This window comes from Diospyros lotus, chromosome 1 (assembly GCF_014633365.1).
Source record: "Diospyros lotus cultivar Yz01 chromosome 1, ASM1463336v1, whole genome shotgun sequence".
Taxonomy (NCBI): domain Eukaryota; kingdom Viridiplantae; phylum Streptophyta; class Magnoliopsida; order Ericales; family Ebenaceae; genus Diospyros; species Diospyros lotus.
Genome location: NC_068338.1, coordinates 53,251,320 through 53,273,752, shown reverse-complemented (window position 1 = coordinate 53,273,752; position 22,433 = coordinate 53,251,320). Strand labels below are relative to the sequence as shown.

General features: G+C 37.4%; 2 protein-coding genes across 2 annotated transcripts in view; both read left to right on the top strand.

Moving 5' to 3' along the window:
- The first annotated feature begins 1,183 nt into the window (after positions 1-1,183).
- LOC127812527 (WUSCHEL-related homeobox 7-like) lies at positions 1,184-2,304 on the top strand. The gene is made up of 2 exons (XM_052352941.1): positions 1,184-1,737; positions 1,873-2,304. The coding sequence occupies exons 1-2, from the start codon at positions 1,392-1,394 to the stop codon at positions 2,058-2,060; spliced, it is 534 nt and encodes a 177-aa protein (XP_052208901.1). The 5' UTR covers positions 1,184-1,391; the 3' UTR covers positions 2,061-2,304.
- Positions 2,305-5,442: 3,138 nt separating this feature from the next.
- Positions 5,443-22,433, top strand: part of LOC127798774 (26S proteasome non-ATPase regulatory subunit 7 homolog A-like) — a 30,766-nt gene continuing 13,775 nt past the window's right edge. Inside the window, exons 1-9 of the mRNA XM_052332378.1 lie at positions 5,443-5,739; positions 18,071-18,163; positions 18,435-18,516; positions 19,237-19,333; positions 19,511-19,586; positions 19,801-19,859; positions 20,017-20,139; positions 20,783-20,840; positions 20,932-21,017. Of these exons, the coding sequence (XP_052188338.1) occupies positions 5,553-5,739; positions 18,071-18,163; positions 18,435-18,516; positions 19,237-19,333; positions 19,511-19,586; positions 19,801-19,859; positions 20,017-20,139; positions 20,783-20,840; positions 20,932-21,017 (861 nt within the window). The 5' untranslated portion in view covers positions 5,443-5,552. The remainder of the gene's footprint in view (positions 5,740-18,070; positions 18,164-18,434; positions 18,517-19,236; positions 19,334-19,510; positions 19,587-19,800; positions 19,860-20,016; positions 20,140-20,782; positions 20,841-20,931; positions 21,018-22,433) is intronic.

Below are 22,433 nucleotides of genomic sequence, written 5' to 3'. Positions count from 1 at the left end.
ATAACATTTGTACTGAATTTTTAAATCCTACTATATATGACGATGATGTAACTGCTAAGAGTTAAAATTGAAATTAAAGTGTTACATTTAGGGGAGTTTATGCAATTTTGGTATGATTTTTGTTTCCAAATACATGTTTGTAGTCTTAATTTCGCATTATAGATTTCTATGAATTATTTTCTTAACCAGTGCGTTCTGTTATGTTTGAAGTTAAGATTGGTGGTGAATTTATTCAAACTTACATTATTTTAACATTCACATCTTATTTTTATAAACTTTTAGAGAGAGAGAGAGAGAGAGAGAGAGAGAGAGAGAGAGAAAATTAAAGCTAAAAATGGTCCCCTTCTAGTTGATCTTGAGTTGTCTCTCTCAAAATCTATAAGTTGGGGGCTTTTATTGTCCACAAGTCATTGTCCCCATTCCCTTAAAAGAAGATTAAATTCCACCAATGTTTTTGACTCAGGGAGAGAGAGAACACACACATTGGTAACGAAACTCAGGATCCTTGTCAGTGGCTTTGATCACAATCCTCCAACTGGGATCCAGACACTGTGAACTTTGACTTACACTCTCACCAACCTTCTTTCCCACCATCCATGTCGTCTCATCCTCGGTAGACACCTACTATTTTTATCAACCAAACTTTGTACTATTCCCATGTTTTTTTTTTTTTTTTTGTGGGTTTGGCCTCACTCCACTAGCCATCCCACCCTACCAAACCATCCAACAATTTTTAAGAACTAGTGTGTGAAAACTTTATTTTTTATTGATTAAAATTTGTAATTATTGTTATTTAAATCTTCATTGAATAAATTTATCAAACATGTAGAATACTTCACTAATCACATGTACCAATTAAATATATAAAAATTTGTGTGAATTTGTCTATGGTAATTTGATCTCTACTTGTAGTGAAGACCACTTTTAACTACTTCCCAAGCATGTGAAGATTTTAATATGGAATTTGATACATTAATAATGGAGTATTTTGATGCAAAATTTGAGAAGTCACCTCTTTGTCTGCTCGCCGACCGAAATTTTGAACAGTGGCAGCTTTTGTGCATGTCTATCTCTCTTTTTTCTCTCCTAGACAAAAAACCAGGGAAAAACAAAGCGATCAAATCCTCAAAGTTGCATCTGACGGTCTCTAAATTCAAAGCAGACTGCACATAAACAAAAGGCTCGATTCTGCTTCACTCCCGTCTCCCACTAAACAAATGAGAAAAGATAATCAGATGATGATCCAAAAAGATAAATTATAAACTAACCAGTCCAATTGGCTGTACTTATATATGTGTGCGTGTATATCTATATATATGTGTGTCTGTGTACACGAACTCAAAGAGTCTTTTAGAGTGTACTGCTCAGAAGTTTTAAGGCTTTAGATCGATATGGAACATGATCATGGAATGTCAGGCTTTTGTGTCAAGCCACGCGGTGGCGCAGCTGGTGGCGGTGGCGGTGGCGCTAAGTGTGGACGGTGGAATCCTACGGCCGAACAGGTTAAAGTTCTGACTGACCTGTTCAGGTCCGGACTCCGAACCCCGAGCACTGATCAGATCCAAAAGATATCTTCTCAGCTGAGCTTCTATGGCAAGATCGAGAGTAAGAATGTATTTTACTGGTTTCAAAACCATAAAGCCAGAGAAAGACAGAAGCGCCGCAGAGTTTCGCTTCCTGAACATCATCAACACCACGATCAGAGCCTCAGAGAAGACAAGGTTTCTTCTGCAAAACGTAAGCTATTTGCATATTTTTATCTTTTCGCTTTAATTTCAATCCATGATTGATCGATAAAGCCTTTTTAGCATTTCGATTTCGTTTGTCCTGATGAGAACCAAACAGCGTCTCACGGAGAAGGTTTTTTTACAGATTTTGTAGATTCAAATCAAATTCCGGATCCCACCGGAAGAGTGATCGAAACTTTGCAGCTATTTCCTTTGAGCTCGTTCGGCGAATCAGACTCCGACAAGTTGAGGAGGCTGTATTCAGGCGATTTCAAGGAGCTCTCCGAAACGGATCATCATCCGCCTTTGGATCTGCGTTTAAGCTTCATGTAAACATTAAACTAATCTTCGAATCAGAGAGAAATCGCTTCGAATTCGTGTGACGATTCGGAGATTGATCTTTAGGTGTAGCATTAGGAAGAACAAAAAAGAGAAAAAAAAAAAAAAAGGTGCAGAAGAGACAGAGATTTCATGGATTGCCGTAAAATTGCACGTAGCTCTAGAAATTGTGAACTGGTGTGGGGTTGAAAGTTGAAAGTGTTGAAAGTAGTAAAATGCTTCGACATTCTCCTCTGCATGCTCCCACCGCCTTGTTGTTTTCTCTCTGTGCTTACTCTGTTGGGATATCATATTGGATATATATATATATATCTAATTTTTATAAAATATATGCTGTAATATTTTTTATGATACTTACATATTAATTTATTTTATTTCATCTCGCATTAATTTAAATATATAATATATTAATTGACAAATATCATCAAAAATATTATAATTAAATGCAACGTAATATACATTAAAGTAACGTTTGTTAAAATGAATAAGATAAGATTATAATAATTTTTAAACTATGATATAAAATTGTCAAAATAAGGTTAAAAAATATTTCAAGATTTTTATCATATTTTTTTTAAATGAACCTTTTGAGGTAACTGAAGTGGTTGCCTGTGTGGGATTCAGGTGTTAGATATGCTGAGGTTGTGTGCTCGAATTTTGGGCAACGTAATAAATATCGCATTTGCTACATGGGGGCCATGGGCATAGGTCTTTGATCCTGATTTACTTGGCCTGGCTTGATTGTCTGGTTGGGTCGGTGCCTGAATTCTTACGTTAAAAAAAAAAATTTGAAATGCATTGGAAGACATACAAATCATTTTTTTATCTATAAGATCAAAAATAAATTTATTTAAAGAGAGAAAGAGATAAATTTATCTGAATAATTTTAAATAAAAAATCACGTGACTTATTTTTCAAGAGTTGTGCCATATAAATTTAAAGAATACAATATAAAATACTTTTATTTGAAATACTTACCATATCTTACTTTTTTTCTACTCATATTTTAATTAACAAATACTATATAAAAAAAGAAAAGAAAAGTCATTTTAATTATCTTTAAGTTATGTGATATTGTATCACAATTGATATCACAGTTGACATCACCTTATAACCCACAACTTAATAGAGTGGCGCTGAACGTATAAATTATGCTCTAATACCACAATTGGGATTCGACGTGCATATGTTTTAAAAAAATAATAATAATCACATGAAATCACAACAAAATTCAACATAAACTATATGAAACTTGGATGATATCTTGACTAGCTTTGATTGGCCGAGTCATTTAATTAGGATTGATACTTGGTTCAAAAAACTACTCTTCTAATTCTATTTTCTTTATCTATGCCATTTTTTTTTATAAACTTTTTGTTTAAAAAATGATATATTTACTAATCAAAACTTTTTGATCATCAAAAAAATAGACATAATATAGTAAATTATGTTTAAAATATTCTACTAATCTTTTTTTTTTTTCCGTAACATACTATCAACTAAATCTATTAAAATTACACCATATGAGATATGAGTTGAAAAACTACTAAATTTTAAACATGTTAGATTTGAGATTGTCCCTTATTAAAAAGTTAAAAACAAGAGTCATATTATTTGTACATTATTTATGTACACCTTGAACTACACAAGATACATAAATAACATAAATATCCCTCACCTCATTGCATCTTCCTGCACCTTACCACCTTGGATGAGAGCAGACATTAATACATCATTGTGTAGTCCAAGATATACACAATGATGTATCAATAATATTTTTCTAAAAATAAATAATTTTTATATATTTAATTACGTTTGTCATTAATATATAATATACTAATAGAATGAATATTATAAAAATGTCATAATTTAATATTTTGGTAAAATAATTACTCAGAAAAAAACTCGGTAAAATAATAAATTGAGGCATGAGAACGCTTGAATATTGCATTGGGCTTGAAAGCATGAGCTGTCTTCAATTTTGAATACCCGGATCGGACAGCTAGCTGTAAATACGGTGGCCCCGCTCCTATATTTGAAAAATTACACTAATCACCTTCAAGTTTGACATAATTATTTTATTAGTCCCTTTTTATTGAAAAATTAAAAAATTCCCTAGAGATTTAAAATTTAAATTAGTTAGTATTTATTTCTGTCATAATTGAATTTTTGAAATATCCAACTTACCTTTCCTAGTCTCATTATCTTATTTCAATCTCCTTTACCATTTTATTTTTCTTATATTTGTATTTTTTTCTCACACATTGATTTTTTAAATATAAAACATGTGATATTTTAAGTTAGATGTTTGGTTTTTAAAATTTACTATTTTTTGTTTCTATTTTTAAACTTTTATTTGAGTAGATAAGTTTGTTTATTCAAGTCATCACTAATTGTTATTTTAAATAACTTAAGTTAAATAATTTTAAACAACCTAAATATGTTAACGCGAATGTCATGTTAGCCGACATGAACTTGTAGGGGATGAGTGTGTAGGTCTCTCCCAATAAGGCCCACGCCCTCTCTCAATTTGCTAACGTCAAGCAAATTTTAGAAAAATCTCTTGTTTTTATATAACTTTGTAATCCATCCTAAATTTAATTGGATTAAATTGATTCTATGTTACTTCAATAATTTAATTAATTTGTGTTCAAAATTTTAAATTTAATCATATTTAATGATAAAAAAATAATCTAATTATTTTCGTGAATTTATAATTTTATTCAATCTTTTCAATTTTGTCAATTAGATCCAAATTAGCTCAATTCGATATAATTTTATCCAACATGTAAAATAGTGTGTTTATATTGACTTGACATGTCACGTATCAAATAATAATAATATTATATGACTCATATGTACAAATAAATTAAAAAAAAATAAATATAACTTGTTGTACATAAATTATTTATTTTTTTCTTTTTGTAGGTTATATATATATATTTAATTTATGTGTAGATGTGAAACTCACAAATATTATTATTATATGACATATGAAATGCAAGTCAACATGAATATATTATCTCTAAATTGATTTTATATGTTAGATAAACTTGCACACAATTGAGTTAATTTGAACTTAATTGTTAAAATTAAAAGAATTAAATAAAATTATAAATTTGTAAAAAAGATTAAATTATTCTCACGATGAGCCCAATTTTAATTTATAACTTAACCATGGTATATGCACTGAAAGGGTAATTTTTTTATAAAATTGTGACATTATATGTTATTATTTAAATTAAAGTTATTTTCTGTTCATAATTTAAAAAATACGAATAATGGGCCAATGTCTGGGCCAGATAAAACTGGTTCAATAGCAATCAAAATATCTACAAAGCCCAATAGACTTTAAAACTGCTATACTTACAGACCACTCTGCTGGTTTCCCTTCTGGCAAGAAACCACTAGAAATCTCCGGCGATACAAACATTGCCCTTGCGACGGCGCACAGAGAGAGAGTGAGATTCAAGAGATTGCCTGAAAATGGACGTGATCAAGACACAGCAAATCGCGGCGCGATCGATCGAGAAGGTGATAGTGCACCCTCTGGTGCTTCTGAGCATCGTTGATCACTACAACAGAGTCGCGCGCGACACCAAGAAGCGCGTCGTCGGCGTCTTGCTCGGAGCTTCGTCCCGTGGCACCGTCGATGTCACCAACAGTTACGCAGGTTATTTTCACGTCAGAGTCTTAATTATTCATGTTATTCTTTTACTCTATTCGAATCAGTATTGGCATTAATTGATGACTTAGGTTTTGGTGTTCATTCTTCTCTTTCGTTAGACGAATCAACTTGAGGAAACATATTATTTGGAGGACTGAAGCTATGAGAACGAGCATTTGGTTCTTGATTACAGAATGATGAGGATTTATTAAACTTTAGAATATGGTTATGTGCGGAATTTTCTTGGTGTATCGAGCTATTTAAATTGATTTTTTTTCTTTTTTCTTTTTTGAGGTTTTGAGATAGATATACCATCAACTTTCAAACTCGAGTTGTATTGTTGATAGCAACTTAGCAACGCTTACTTAGGCCATGTTTGGGAGATTTGGTCGGGAGGGGAAGGAAGGGTTTATAAAAGAAAGGGAAGGAGAGGGAGTTACCTTTCCTTCGTTTGGATGTTTAATAAAGGAAAAGGAAGGGAATTCCCTTCCCCTTGTTTGGGAGTTAGAAAGAAAATGGAAGGGAAGAAAATGGTTATAACCTGTTTTTATTAAAAAATGTTGCATTCCTTACCTTACACCCCAATTTTGGTGGGGGGGACATAAATTTGGATAAAGGAGGGGGATGGGATTCCCTCTTATCTGCTTCCTCTTCTTCTTAAACATCCTCCAAGCAAGGGGATTGTTTCTCCTTCCCCTCCCTTCCTCCTCCATCCCTTCATAGCCTTATCCTTTGTTCGGATAAGGGTTTAACAACCGTGAAGGGGGCACAGGATAAAATCTTACCCTTGTTTGGGAGAGTAAATTGTAATGGAATAGAAAGCCTACTTCGGTACCTCATTTTTTCTTACCCCTAGGTTGGGGTGTAGGAGGGGAAAGGAGAAAGAACTCCATGGCAAAATTTTATGCCAAATACCTTCCTAACACAACCCTCTAGGGAGGAAATGATGAGATAAAGTTCCAAGGCTAACTTCATATGGAAAGTTTCATGAGAAAGCGGTGAATAAAGATAATTGATACGGTCGTGTTCTATTGCATGGTTGATATTGTGAAACCAATTTGTATTGCATGGAAACATGATAATTGATATGCTCATTTGACTTAGATGATTTTTTTTTCTTTATTCTGTTACTTTAGAAATAGGATGATGAACAAAACTGAAAACAGCTGATTGAAGCAACGTTGGAAGAATACTCAATTAGAGAGGAAGAAAAAACTTACTTAATGAAATGGAAAACTACTTTAATATCTTATTGAGTATATGAATGGGGTATATATACAAGAATTATTCTACATCTCCTAAAAAACAGGAAAATTGAATATCTTTAAAGGATAAAGTTTATCACTAAAGCTGGACTTATTACTTGAAATCAACTACCTCATTTTTCTTAGGAACTTACCTCTTTATCAGTTTAATTTGTTGAATCTTCCCTTATCTCCGACCAACCTATCTCTTGGTCTCATCTGTATGCAAACTTTTTGATTTGATATTCCAACACTTCCCCTCAAGATGCTGAATAGATATCAATCATTCCCAACTAACTAATTAACACTTCAAAACTTGGCTTGGACATAGCTTTAGTTAGAATATTAGTTTCTTTATCTTGAGTTGGAATGTATGAGAGGATAATTATTCCGTTTTCAATCTCAGTCTTGATGAAGTGTCGATCAATCCTTATATGCTCCATCCTATCATATTGAATTGGATTGTGAATTCTGCTAATAGCTTATTTGCTGTCACTATACAGCTTCATAGGTGCATTCCATGATACCTTTAAGTTGCGTAACAGTCTTTCCAACCAAATTAATTCACATATTCCTTGCGCAATTGCTCTATACTTTGCTTTTGCATTGCTTCTAGCTATCACTGACTGTTTTCTACTCCTCCAAGTAACTAGGTTTCCCCATAATATAGTGTAGTATCCTGAAGTAGATTTATTGTCTTCGACAAACTCCTGCCTAATCTGCATCAGTATAGCATTGAATTTCACGATTATCACATTTTTTGAACAATAGGCCCTTTCCTGGTGTATTGTTGAGATATATGAGAATATGATTTATTGCATCTAGATGTCTTTGTGTAGGAGCATGCATAAATTGACTTACAACACTTACACTAAACGTAATATCTAGTCAACGTAATATCTGGTCTTGTTAGAGATAGATCAATTTTCCTACCAGTCTTTTGGTATCTTGCCTTATCCTATGGATAATCACCCTCTGTGCTTCTTAATTTCCAATTATGTTCCAAAGGAGTACTTGTAGGTCTGCAACCTATTTTTCTTGTTTTAGTAATAAGATCTAGAGTATCTTTCCTCTGAGTAATGAAAATACATTTTTTACTCCTTGTTACTTCCATGCCAAGGAAGTATTTAAGTGTTGCAATGTCTTTCACTTTAAACTTAGCTTGTAAACACTCTTTTAGTTGTTGAATCCCTACAACATATCACCTGTAAGAATCATATCATCCACATACACGATTAGAATAGATTTTCCATTTTTAGTTTGCTTGATAAATGTGGTGTGATCAGCCTGCCCTTGTTGATAGCCAAGCTTCTTCATAGTTGCACTAAATTTTGTAAACCATGCCTTGGGTGATTTCTTTAGACTATAAAGAGCCTTCTTTAGTTTGCATACCTTACTTTGATTTCCAAATGATTCAAAACCAGGAGGTATTCACATGAAAACTTCTTCTTCTAAACTTCCATTCAAGAAGGCTTTCTTTATGTCTAATTGGTGAAGTTCCCAATCTAGATTTGCAATCATAGATAATAATACTCTAATGGAATTCAATTTACCTACTGGGGCAAAAGTCTCTTCATAATCTATTCCATATGTTTGAATAAAGTCCTGTGCAACCAACCGTTCCTTGTACCTATCAATTTTTCCATCAGTATTATATTTTACTATAAATATCCACTTGAAACCCACTATTTTCTTGTCTTTAGGTGGTTCAACAATGTCCCAAGTTTGATTGTCAACCAGGGCCTCTATTACAGCCTCTTTCCACTTAGGATTTTTCAAAGCCTGCTGTATTTTTGTATGAACTTTTACCTCACCAACTGAAGCAATGGATGCCCTATGATTTGGAGATATCTTAGCATAAGTAAGATAGTTTGAGATAGGATGTTTGGTGCAAGACCTCACTCCCTTCCTTATAACAATAGGTACATCAAGATCATCCTCAATTTTCGTTTCTTCTAGGTTAGAACCTGCATTCAGTTAGATGATTGGATTTGAGAAGAAATTTTAGGTCTCCTTGAATAGACTTTAAGGGGCTGATCAGAGGGTTGAGGCAGATCAATGGATTTTTCTGCTCCCTTTGCATATAATTCTGGAATATGTTCAGTGGCAGATTTAGCAGGGATATTCGGCTCATTCAATGGAGAAGAATTTGTAGAAACAATGGGAGGCAGAACAATAGGAAGAGATAGAGATATCTCCCCCTGAAGAGAAGTAGGGTAGTAGGGTTGGTGTTCAAGGAAGAAAACATCACAAGATGCATAAAATCGTTTGGTTGTAGGAGAATAACACTTGTACCCTTGCTGCGTCGGAGAATAGCCAACAAAAATACATTTTAGACTTTTGTTATCTAGGTTACTCCGATGTATAGATGGAATATGAACAAAAGTAGTGCAGCCAAAGACCCTTGGGGTAAGAGAGCTAAGAATATGGAAGTTAGGAAAGATTTTCAGCAAACAACTCAAAGGAGTTTTGCAGCAGTTAACACTACTTCCCCCAAAAGGAGTTAGGAACATTGCTAGAGAACATAATGGACCTAGCAACTTCAAGGAGGTGCCTATTTTTTCTTTCAGCTGTCCCATTTTGCTGTGGGGTGTAAGGGTAGGAGCTTTGATGAAAAATACCATGATCAAAAAGGTATTTTGTGAAATATGGGCCAAAGTATACCCTCCCATTGTCCGATCTAAGTATATGAATAGAGGATTGAAACAGATTTTGTACAAGTTTATGAAACCAAATAAAAATTGCACTGGAATATGAACAAAAGTAGTGCAGCCAAAGACCCTTGGGGTAAGAGAGTTAAGAATATGGAAGTTAGGAAAGATTTTCAGCAAACAACTCAAAGGAGTTTTGCAGCAGTTAACACAACTTGCCCCAAAAGGAGTTAGGAACATTGCTAGAGAATATATTGGATCTAGCAACTTCAAGGCGGTGCTTATTTTTGTCACGGTGATGCTGTGACAATCGGTGGCTTTCTTGGTGTAGTGGGAGCCAAGGTAGCAACCGAGGGAAATGGGAGAAAGAAGAGAAAGGGTGGAAGAGAAAGAGAAGAGAGAATTGATAGAGAGAATAACAGATTTCTTGATTGGATTCTTTTTTATACCTTTACAGGCGAGTGGTTTAGGCTTATATAGCCTAACCGAAGTGGCCCCACAAGATCATTCCCCCAAAACAACCCTTTTGTCTTATTAGACACCTGGCAGATTCTTCCCTAACAACCTGCCTAGTTGGAAAGTAAACTATAACAAACTACCTAGCTGGAAAGTAACAATTGCAAGGAAATAACTAATAGGAATTACATATAGTAAATAGCCGAGTCCTAGCTCCAAAATTTTAACCACCCTATAGCTTTTCTGGTCTTGTGACAGTACCCCTCCCATAAATATTTCTTGTCCTCAAGAAATGCTCAAGAGGCCAGCCGTCCTGGGATGCTGCAACAGTAACGTCGGTTGCCACCTGACCTTGATTTGAAGGGGGGGGGGGGGGCTTGATGGTGGATTACTCTCCTCTCCATTATAGCCTCAGGTTCCTTCGGGACTTCCTTCTCCTCCGGCAGAGTTGGCAGCTCTTGGCTGGTGCTCTCATTTCCAGTAGACTTTTTTAGCAAGGAGACGTAAAATACGGGATGGATCCTAGTTCCCTCTGACAGCTGCAACCTATAGGCTACCTTGCCTATTTGGGCTATGATAAGAAATGGTCCGAAGTACTTAGGGCTAAGTTTAGATACCTTCCCTTGAGTGATGGCCTTCAGGTGCGGATAACTTAGCCTCAAGTACACTCTTTCCCCAACCTTAAATTCCCGATCACTTCTCCGCTTATCCGCGTTTTGCTTCATTCGGTTTTGGGCTGCTGCCAGTTCTTGTTTCAATTGCTCCAACACCTTTCTTCGCTGTTGTAGGTATTCTTCTACGGCTGTGGCTGTGGTTTGTCCTCCCGTGGCTGGTAAGGGAGGGGGTTTATACCCATAGACAGCTTCAAACGAAGTCATTTTGGTAGAGGCATGGTGGCAGGAGTTGTAGCACCACTGTGCCATGGCCAGCCACCTATGCCAACTTTTGGGTTGTCTCAAACACATGCACCTTAGATAGGTTTCTAAGCTTTGGTTAACCCTCTCAGTCTGGCCGTTGGTTTGTGGGTGGTATGCCGTTGATAGGCTGAGCTCAGTGCCCACATTCTTCATCAATTCTCTCTAGAATTGACTTGTAAACACCTTATCCCGATCTGAAATGATGGTCTTGGGCACCCTGTGTAAAGCTACCACCGGGTCCATGAATACTCTAGCCACCTCTTGAGCCGTGTAGGGATGAGATAATCCTGCAAAGTGCGCGAATTTAGTTAATCGATCCACTACCACCAACACACAATTCTTCCCTTCTAATCTTGGAAGTCCCTCTATGAAATCCATGGATAAACTCAGCCATGGTTGTTCTGGAATTGGCAGGGGCTGCAATAACCCTGGGTAAGCTACATTTTCATGCTTGCACTTCCGGCATATGTCACAACCCAGCACATACTCCTTCACAATACCCTTAAGTTGAGGCCAATGAAATAATTGCCTAACCCTCAAATAGGTATTTTGAATACCCGAATGTCCACCCATGGGAGATTCGTGTAGCGATTGCAGGATGCTCCTCTTAAGCTCAGCCTTATTGCCCACTACTATCCGGCCCTTGTATCTCAATAATCCATCCTTGAGAGCATATCCTTCCACTGCGCTACTCCCCACTGCTAACTTCTCTAAGATTTCCTTGATGTATTTGTCCCCATCATAACTGCTCACCACTTCACTGCACCACTCTGGTATCACCATCGTGATGGCAGCTGCTTCCCCTTCCTCGTAACACCTTGATAGGGCGTCTGTCGCGAGATTCTCCTTGCCCTTCTTGTATTTTATAGAGTAGTTGAGTCCCATTAGCTTGGCCATTCCTTTCTTTTGTAACTGAGTTTGTAGCTTCTGCTGCAACAGAAATTTAAGAGATTCATGATTAGTCTTAATTACAAACCTTCCTATCTCTAGATAATGCCTCCACTTCTCTACTGCCATGACAATAGCTAAAAACTCCTTCTCGTAGATGCTGAGGTTTAGGTGTCTTGGACTCAGAGCTTGGCTGAAGAATGCTAAGGGCCGACCATCCTGCATGAGTACTGCTCCAATACTCACCCCGTTGGCGTCCGTTTCTAGCACAAACGGCTTGCTGAAGTCTGGCAATCCCAAGGTTGGGACCCTACTCATTGCGACCTTCAACTTACCGAAGGCTATATCAGCCTCAGGACCCCAGTGAAAGTTTCCCTTCTTCAATAGCTCAGTTAGAGGCTTACTGATGACTCCATATCCCTTCACGAACCTGCGATAATATCCTGTCAAGCCTAGGAATCTTCTGAGAGCTCTTAAGGTATTAGGTTTGGGCCAATTAAGCATGGCCTCTACTTTCTTTGGGTCGGTACTGACTCCCTTCTACGAAATCAGGTGCCCCAAGTACTCTACTTGAGGTTGGGCGAATGCACACTTTGACCTTTTGATGAATAATTGATGGCATCTCAGGACTTTGAAGGTGGTTTTTAAGTGGGCGAGGTGTTGGTCTAAGGTGGGACTATAAACAAGGATGTCATCAAAGAAAACAAGGATGAATTTCCGTAGGTAAGGCTCAAATATTTGATTCATTAAGGATTGGAATGTGGCTGGGGCATTAGTGAGCCCAAATGGCATCACCAAGAATTCGAAGTGGCCATGATGGGTTCGGAAGGCGGTTTTATGTATATCCTCGGGCTTCATTCGTATTTGGTGGTAACCCAACCTTAAATCCAGCTTCGAGAAGAATTCAGCTTGGTGTAATTCATCCATTAGGTCTTCTACAAGGGGTATGGGGAATTTATCCTTGATGGTCTGGGCGTTTAGCTGGCGGTAGTCCACACAGAAACGCCAAGAGCCATCTTTCTTTTTTACCAAGAGGACTGGTGAGGCGAATGGGCTTTGGCTGTGTCTGATGAAGGATTGGTGCAACATATCTCTCACCATTTTCTCAATCTCAGTCTTTTGGGCAGGTGCATAACGATAGGTTCTCATGTTGATAGGTTCGGTATTGGTTTTGAGGTTAATCGCATGGTCTAGGGTGCAGTTCGGAGGTAGGGTATTTGGTTCTTCAAGTAAGTCCTTAAATTCCATCAATAATTCATCAACAAGGGGCAGTGTGCTTACCTGTCCAGAATTACCTGATGGATGACTGACTGCGAGTTGCAACTCTCCTAGCCCTTCCCCTCCTTGTCGTTCATCCACTTCTACGATTGAAAATAGCTGTGAAAACTGCCCCCATTTGCTCTGCAGGACCCTCTTAAGCCTTTCTCCAGTGATCATTTTGCAGGTGGCAGCCTCCTTTCCACTGGTAATGGTCATCCTCCTACCATCCTTTTCAAACGACACTTCCATCTTGTTGAAATCAAAGCATATGGGACTCACCCCTTTCATCCAATCCACTCCCAAAACTACATCGCACCCCCCAAGTTTCAGCAGCCTAAGGTCTGCCTCGAATTTCTCCTCTTGCATTTCCCAAATGAATCCCAAACAAGCCGAGTTACTCACCACTCGATTTCCATTAGCTACTGTCACACTCAAGGGTAGTGTGCCCGTGAGTTGACACTTGAGCCTTTGGGCCGTGTGGTCATCAAGGAAGCTATGTGTGCTTCTGCTGTCAATTAAGATGGACAGGCTTCCCTCTTTAACCCTTCCTTCGACCTTAATTATCTTGTTATTAGTGACTTCTTTGAGCGCATGGAGGGATATCTCTCCGTTGTCCTCTATCCCTTCTTTATCAGTTCCATCCACCTCCTCTCCTACTTCCTCATCTGTTACTTCTCCTCGGCCTTCCAATAACAGCAGCTGGCGCTTATATTGGTGACCCGGAAAGTACCTATCGCCACACCTATAATAGGCTCCCGGTTGCCTTTTGAGGTCATTTGGTCTTCCACCAAAATTCGGGTTAACGGAATTCCTGCCTCCTACGTTACTTCTCACCAATTCCTTGTTGATCCCTTTGCTGTTTCCTCCTTGTTGCCAGCTTTCGGAGTGTCCCGCTCTTTGGTGCTGCATCCTCTGCTTCTTTAACAGGGCCTCCACCACCATCTCTTGTAGTCTAGCGCTTTCGGCTGCCTGCTCCACCGTCCTTGGTCTGATCATCTTCACCATAGGTCTCAGGTCTTCTCCTAGACCACTGAGGAAGCTAGAGACAAAGTATGCCTCAGTCAAATGCGGGTCATGGCTACTCATCAAGGATCTCAACTCCTCAAACCTCCTTAAGTATGTCCCCACATCCCCCACTTGTTTGAGCTTGTTAAATTCCTCAATGGTGTCCGACATGCTCTTCTCCCCGAACCTCTCGCACAACCTTTCAGAGAACTCCCTCCAAGTATAGTTCTCTTGTCCTCTAGACCAACCTTGAAACCACGCATCCACCCCATCGTCATAGTAAGTTGCTGCTAGAGCAACCCTTCTTTCTAGCGGCACATTGTACCACTCGAACAGTCTCTCGCATTTTCTAATCCACCACCTAGGATTAATCCCTTCAAATACGGGTATCTCCATTCGGGGTACAGGGAACGCTGGAGGTGGGGGAACATTCCGCTCCACTCATCCCCCTCCTAGCAAGGTCTCCGTGTTGTCGCCTTGCTCCACCATGATCTCCTAGGCTATATTCTCTTGATTCAACCTCTCATTCTGTAAGATGGGATCATTCCTATCCTTCTGAGGAAAATCGAGGGATATGCGCACCTGATTTTGATGGGAAAACATCAACATGAATTGTTGAAGTTGATGTCCCATCTCTTCCCTCATTTGGTTGATATCTTCCCTCATTCGATTAAGTCCTCCTTCCATTTTTCGTTCGACCGACAGGATTGCATCATGGTTTTGCTAATTGCTGACTTCCAGTCGATCCATCCGGTCCTGGAATTCTCCTACTGTCGAGCTGAGTTGCTAGAGCTGCGACTCCATGTTCTTCATGCGTGTTCCTTCGGCCATTTGTTGCACTTGTCAGTCTTCTTGCCGGAATCGTGCTCTGATACCAAATGTCACGGTGATGCTGTGACAATCGATGGCTTTCTTGGTTTAGTGGGAGCTAAGGTAGCAACCGAGGGAAATGGGAGAAAGAAGAGAAAGGGTGGAAGAGAAAGAGAAGAGAGAGAAGAGAGAATTGATAGAGAGAATAACAGATTTCTTGATTGGATTCTTTTTGATACCTTTACAGGCGAGTGGTTTAGGCTTATATAGCCTAACCGAAGTGGCCCCACAGGATCATTCCCCCAAAACAACCATTTTGTCCTATTAGACACCTGGTAGATTCTTCCCTAACAACCTGCCTAGCTGGAAAGTAAACTATAACAAACTACCTAGCTGGAAAGTAACAATTGCAAGGAAATAACTAATAGGAATTACATATAGTAAATAGTCGAGTCCTAGCTCCAAAATTTTAACCGCCCTATAGTTTTTCTGGTCTCGTGACAATTTTTTCTTTCAGCTATTCCATTTTGTTGTGGGGTGTAAGGGTAAGATCTTTGATGAAAAATACTATGATTAAAAAGGTATTTTGTGAAATTTGGGCCAAAGTATACCCTCCCATTGTCCAATCTAAGTATATGAATAGAGGATTGAAACAAATTTTGTACAAGTTTATGAAACCGAATAAAAATTGCACTAGTTTTAGATTTCTCTTTCATTAGATAAACCCAACACACTCTTGAGTGATCATTAATAAAAGTAATAAATCAATGGGTACCAGTTAAGGTTGGAACTCGAGTTGATCCCCAAATATCACTATGAATAAGATGGAAGGGTATGGAAGATTTATGAGTGTGAGGAGGATGAGAATTACAAGATTGTTTGGCAATAACACATTGTTCACAATTGAAAGAAACAATGTCTTTATTACCAAAATAATCTAGGGTACAAGCATTTTAGGTAAACAAAATTAGGATGACCTAATCGCTTGTGCCATAACATAATATCACAATGAGACATAGAAACTGAATTAAAAGATCTGTAAGGAGTGGGACTAGATAGAAAATAGAGACCATTTTTTCCTTCAACATTACCAATCATCTTCCCCAAAATTAAGTCTTGAAAAACACATGAAGAAGAAGAAAATTTAACTGCACATTGCATATCTCTAGTTAATTTACTAATTGATATAAGATTGTAGTTGATATTTGGAACATGCAAAATAGAAGAAAGTGTTAATCCTAGCAGTTTAATCTCATTTTCTGGGTATACTAGTCAAACTGCCATCTGCTATTGCAACTTGGGCATTATCATTACATTTCTCATATGTAGAAAATAGAGAGGAACAGCTGGTCATGTGATCTAATGCTTCTGAATCTATAATCCACATATTTTCATAATTCCGCTAAGATAACAAGGAGAAGTGAAAATTACCTTGTTGAGCAACCGCAGTACTAGCGACTGTATGTTCAAGTTCTTTAGATACTTTGGATTGAGATAATAGATTTTTCAAAATCTCCATTTGTTCTACAGTAAATGTAGGAGTATTGATAGGTTTCTCCTCTGCCGGAATTGATTCAGTCACATAGGCCACCTTAGATTGGTCCCTTTGATTCTTTGATTTCCAATTTGTAGGTTTTCATGCAATTTCCAACAAGTCTCCCTGGTGTGACTATGTTTGTTACAGTAATCACACCATAGATTCTTGTCTTTATTCTTCTGATTTTTTGATGGAATGGACTCTCCTAATGAACTGCCAAGGCAGAGTTTTGAATACCTATATTTGGAGGAAATGAGTTAAGCATCACCTTCTTGCAGCTTTCCTCTCTTCTAATTTCAGCAAAAGCCTTACGAATGGAGGGAAAAGGTTTAGAACCTAGGAGTCGGACACAAACTTCATCCAAGTCCTTGTTGAGTCCATGCAAAAAATCAAACACTCTTTCCTTCTCAAGCATCTTGACATATTTGGCACTATCTTCAGAACAGTGCCAGCTTATGCCATATAATAGATCCATTTCTAACCATAATGCTGTTAGAACATTGTAATATTCAGTCATTGACATATTACCCTGTTGAGTAGTCCTGATGGCTGATTGAATCTCAAAGTATTGTGAGATGTTTTCGAGGTCTTAATAGATTTCTTGCACCGCAGTCCAAATATCCTTTGCAGTTTTGTAGAATAGGTAAGTCCTTCCTATTTTTGGCTCCATGGAATTTATGAGCCAAGCCATTACAATAGAATTCTCAGCATCCCAGGTTGAGTAGATAGGTTCTGTTTTAGGAGGCATGGGAAGAGATCCATCGAGATAACCTATTGTTCCTTTACCCTTCATTACTAACAAGACTGATTGGAACCATTCCTAAAAATTTGTCCCATTCAATCTGTGTTGGGTAATTTGAAGGGAATGGAAATCAAGGTTTGAAGGGATAGAAGGCATAGACTGAGATGGAGCATCGGGGATCAAAGAGGTGGTAGAAGGACATGGACCGATAAGTTTATATGAGATAACTAGAAGGGAAGGAATCAGACTGAAGGATTTCTGGCTCTGATACCATGAACAAAATTGAAAACAGCTGATTGAAGCAATGTTGGAAGAATACTCGATTAGAGAGGAAGAAAAAACTTAATGAAATGGAAAGATGCTTCAATATCTTATTGAGCATGCGAATAGCGTATATATACAAGAATTCTTCTACAACATCTCCTAAAAAATAGAAAAATTGAATATCTTTAAAGGATAAAATTTATTACTAAAGCTGGACTTATTACTTGAAATCAACTGCCTCCTTTTTCTTAGGAACTTACCTCTTTATCAGTTTAATTTTTGGATCTTCCCTTATCTCCAACCAACCTTATCTTTTGGTCTCATCTGTATTCAAACTTTTTGATTTGATATTCCAACAGATGAGTTCTCATCACCTTCCTTTCCCTTTTTCCATTTTCCATTTTTTCTTTTACTTAATCGAGTATGTTATCAGTAAATAGTTAAAAATAACAAATACTTTCACTTTTCTTTCCTGAATTTGCATTGCTGGCTCTGAATGCTGTTATCTTTCAGATGGCATGCAATTTTACTGTCTTTCTAGTAATTTTGTAAAATATTTGCAGTGCCTTTTGAAGAAGATGACAAAGATACAAGCATCTGGTTTCTTGATCACAATTACCACGAATCTATGTTTTCGATGTACAGGAGAATAAACGGTATGAGCTGTGTATTCTTTTCCCTCCAGTAATCAATCTCCTTGCATTTTTTTCTTTTTTCAGTTTCCTTTCCTTCTTCTCCTTTTTATGCTACTGTTGTTATTTTACTTGTTACTGTTAATTCCTAATCACTGTCATTTGCAATTATTGTTTTTATTTACAGAAAGGGTTTCTTGGCATTATTAATTTGACAACTTATTATTTTTATGGTCATGTTAGAGAAATTGACACCTCTTTCTTCTGTGGTTGAATTGACATGTAACTCATTCAGCAAAGGAGCATGTTGTAGGATGGTACAGTACTGGCCCAAAGCTACGGGAAAATGACCTCAATGTTCATGCACTATTCCATGAGTGAGAATTTTCTTCTTATATGCAAAGTATATTTTGCATTGGTTTTGTTCATAAACCTCATCATGTCTACAAAATTGTGTTGTTTTCTATTCTTTATTGTAAGTAATCAAAATACATGAAAGACAATGCCTCATAAAATGGTGAAACCATGTATTCTTCGGCACACAAAATCCACGTTGTAGTAGTCATGCAAAGTTGAACAGAGGAAGATGGACAAAGGTTGACCAACCCGAATTGCCATATAATTGTAGTAGGCGTACAATCATTAATGTCTACAGAGTTTACAGGAGACATCCTGAATATTTGGTTCAAGGCACATATGTTTTCTCTAGTGCTCTGCTTTTTGTTTATACCCAATGATCTGCTTTGATCCATAATGACTTCTGTTGGCAAGGTCTATCCAACAACTTAAACGTCATATTGTACCATCAGACTAAGTTATATTTATTTCTTTGATGCTGTTGTGTTTGCCTCACAATAACTCTTGCAAGCTGGTCATGTATATTCCGTCTGTTGCTTCATTTCTCTGGATTCCATCCTTGGATTATCCAGGGGAACAGGCTCTTATGTGGAATGTGACATCTGTAAGAATGTATGGCACATAACTTCTCTCTTTCATTAATTGTACATCTACCTTAGTTTTAGCATTTGTACTGTTGTCTACTGTAGCTTTTGAGATTTCTTGCACTTTTGCCCAACTTATATTTGGTGGTATTGCAGCTATGTTCCCAATCCTGTATTAGTCATAATTGATGTGCAGCCTACCGAGATGGGAATCCCAACTAAAGCATATTATGCTGTTGAGGAAGTTAAAGAGGTAAAAGGGCTGTCTAGACTTATTCAACCACAATTTTTTAGCATTTAGTGATGTTTGTGCTCATTTCTAATGCATGGCTGTCTCAGCTGAGATGCATTTATGGTTAAGGCTAGTCATTCCTGGCCAAATGCCTCCATCTCTGCTGGAAGCTAATCTGACAATTGGATACTCTTACAGAAAGCTACTCAGAAAAGCCAGAAGGTGTTTGTGCATGTGCCTTCAGAAATTGCTGCTCATGAAGTTGAGGAAATTGGTATGCCACATGGGATAGAAAACTATAATATTTGCAAAATTAACAAGTCTTCTATTGTTTATCTTCTGAATTTTCATTTTTCTGGCTTTCTTTCTCAACTCTAAAGAGGCTCCTAACTTGCATGGTGCCTGTTAAACTGAGAACTTTAGCCCATATAATCTTTGCTTATTTATTTGATTCATCCCTCATTTCTGCCCGCCCCCATGCTCAACAGGGGTTGAGCATTTGCTGAGGGACGTGAAGGATACAACAATTAGCACCCTTGCGACAGAGGTTTTTTCCTTTACTTCTATGTTTTGTTGCTTGGCTTTTTTGTACTTTTCTGGTTTTTCTATTTGTAAGTGCAGTGAGAATTGTGAAATGAGAGCTGTCATCACTTGAAATTCAAGAATAAGAAAAAGAAGGAACATGAAAACTTGTTATGCTGCAGGTGACAGGGAAACTTGCTGCCTTGAAGGGGTTGGATGCCCGACTTCAAGAGATACGTAGTTATCTTGACCTCGTTATTGATGGGAAGCTTCCACTGAATCACGAGATCTTGTGCCATTTACAGGTTCCCTTTTGTGCCTGTCTTTTATGGTTGAATCACATGGCAATTACAAGCACCTCACTTCTCTGGTTTTTTGTTTCTCCTCTTTCTTTTCTGATTCTTGATTTCTGTACCTATTGTAGTTTCCCTTTCACCAGTTCTTTCTGTTACCCATTCTCTTCAACCTATATGCTACTACTATATATCTTTATCTGCTTTCTTCTGCATTTCCATTTTTGTCTATAAATACAAACAAGAAGAGTGAATCAGCCACATTTTTTGCCCACCATGTGGGAGGCCTTGCTGCATGAACCATTATAGGTAGTGTTATAAAACTCTTAATTTACTCAGAGTTCCAAAGTTTTTCTACAATCTTATTCAATATATATATATATATATATATTTTAAAGAGTATGGAGCCTAAAACATACATTTATAGAACATACACTTAGTTATATGAAACATACATTTGTATCTTTTGCTTTTATGCATGCTCCCTTTTGTCCACCTGATCTGTATTGCTGGTTATTTGTCATTCACTCTCTCTCTCCCAAAAACCAAAAGAAAAAATACAGATCCTCTGGTAGAGCTGGTGGTTTTTGGCTGCAGTTGCAATCACTATGATTCATTGTTCACATTTCTCAATTTTCAAAATTTCTTCTGGCAGGATGTCTTTAACCTACTTCCTAATCTCAATGTTAATGAACTTATTAAGGCTTTTGCAGGTAACTAAACAATTCCTTGGGTACTTTGTCATCTATTTGTGGAATTTCTAAAGCAATATTTTCTCTGAATTGTTGCATCTTCTTTTTGTAGTGAAAACTAATGATATGATGTTGGTCATTTATCTGTCCTCTCTGATCCGGAGCGTAATTGCTCTCCATAACTTGATCAACAATAAGGTGAGGTGCTCAAATCTTGCATTTGTTTTTCCCATCACCTATTTATCTACTTAATTATTCTCAGACCCAGTCTTGAATTTCTAGCTTATCAATTAATAGCTTCTAGTCCGTACACTAAAGATATGTTAGAAATTCAAGCATCATCTTTCTTCTAAGTGGACTATTATTGACTGCTTCCGTCCTAGCCTTAAAGTTCAAGCAAGTCCATGAATTTAATTAATTTGACACTGTCAGCTGATGAGAACCCAAGGAAAAATTCACAGAGATTGGATTCAACCTCTCAACTTCAATCCGATTACAATTAAAATCTGGGAACCGAATTCTGTTATACATTAGCTGTAGGGGTGTCAAAAAATATCCGAAAATCGGTGAACTGGACCGAACCGAACCGAACCATGCCTTTTGGATTGGTTCTATGGTTCAATGGTTAGATTTTGGTTCTAAAAAATTAAGAACCAATATATTTGGTTTGGTTACTGGTTTTTTTTTTTTTTTTTTTTTCAAACCGTGGTTCGAACCAAACCGGAACCGATATTATATTTATATATATTATAATTTTTTGGGTATATATATACACATAATGCATAAATAGTATCACTTCCTAAGAAACTAGCGAGATTCATGAACTCTTTTATTTCTAGACTTTTATGTGTTATTGCTATACTAAATGGTCGATGTAATCTCATTTGATGAGATAGTCTATGAATTATTTTGTTCTACTTTTACTTCAAGACTTGAAGCATTAATGAAGTTATGGGTTTTTTTTTTAATTAACAAATTTGTTTGTAATTTCATATTTTGCAAAAATGTTTAGAAGCTAAATGTTAATTGGATAGAATCGAAACCAGTCTGGTGTGACGAATTGGTCATGGTTTGGTTTTATATATGTAATGGTTCGGTTACGGTTCTTATTTTTTCGAAACCGTTAAAAATGGTTCGGTTACTGGATTCTTATAGAACCGGACCAATTCGAATCGTTGACACCCCTAATTAGCTGGGTTGTTACACCAGTGATTCCCAACTCTACCCCTTACACACATGGCTAGCTATTACACCAGCCAGCTCATTTACACCCATGCCCCTGGCCGCTACCCCTTGGACCTTCTTTGATAAGTCAAGTGAACCAGGGGCCTAACATTACTCCTTCCCCCAACTTTCACCTTGTCCTCAAGGTGGAAAAATGGAAATTGCTGTTGAATCAATGAGTAGGGCTCCCAAGTGGCTTTCAATGGTGGAAGCCCTTTCCATTGGATCAGCACCTCTGCTCCTTGCATGTTCTTGCCAGCACCCGACCGCACTCCTAGCACTGCTGAGGGTTCCACCACCATTTCCAGGTCTTCATTAAGCTGTTGGGGCAGCTCCATAGTAGCCTTCATTGCACCCTTAGCCTCCCGTAGTTGGGACACGTGAAATGTA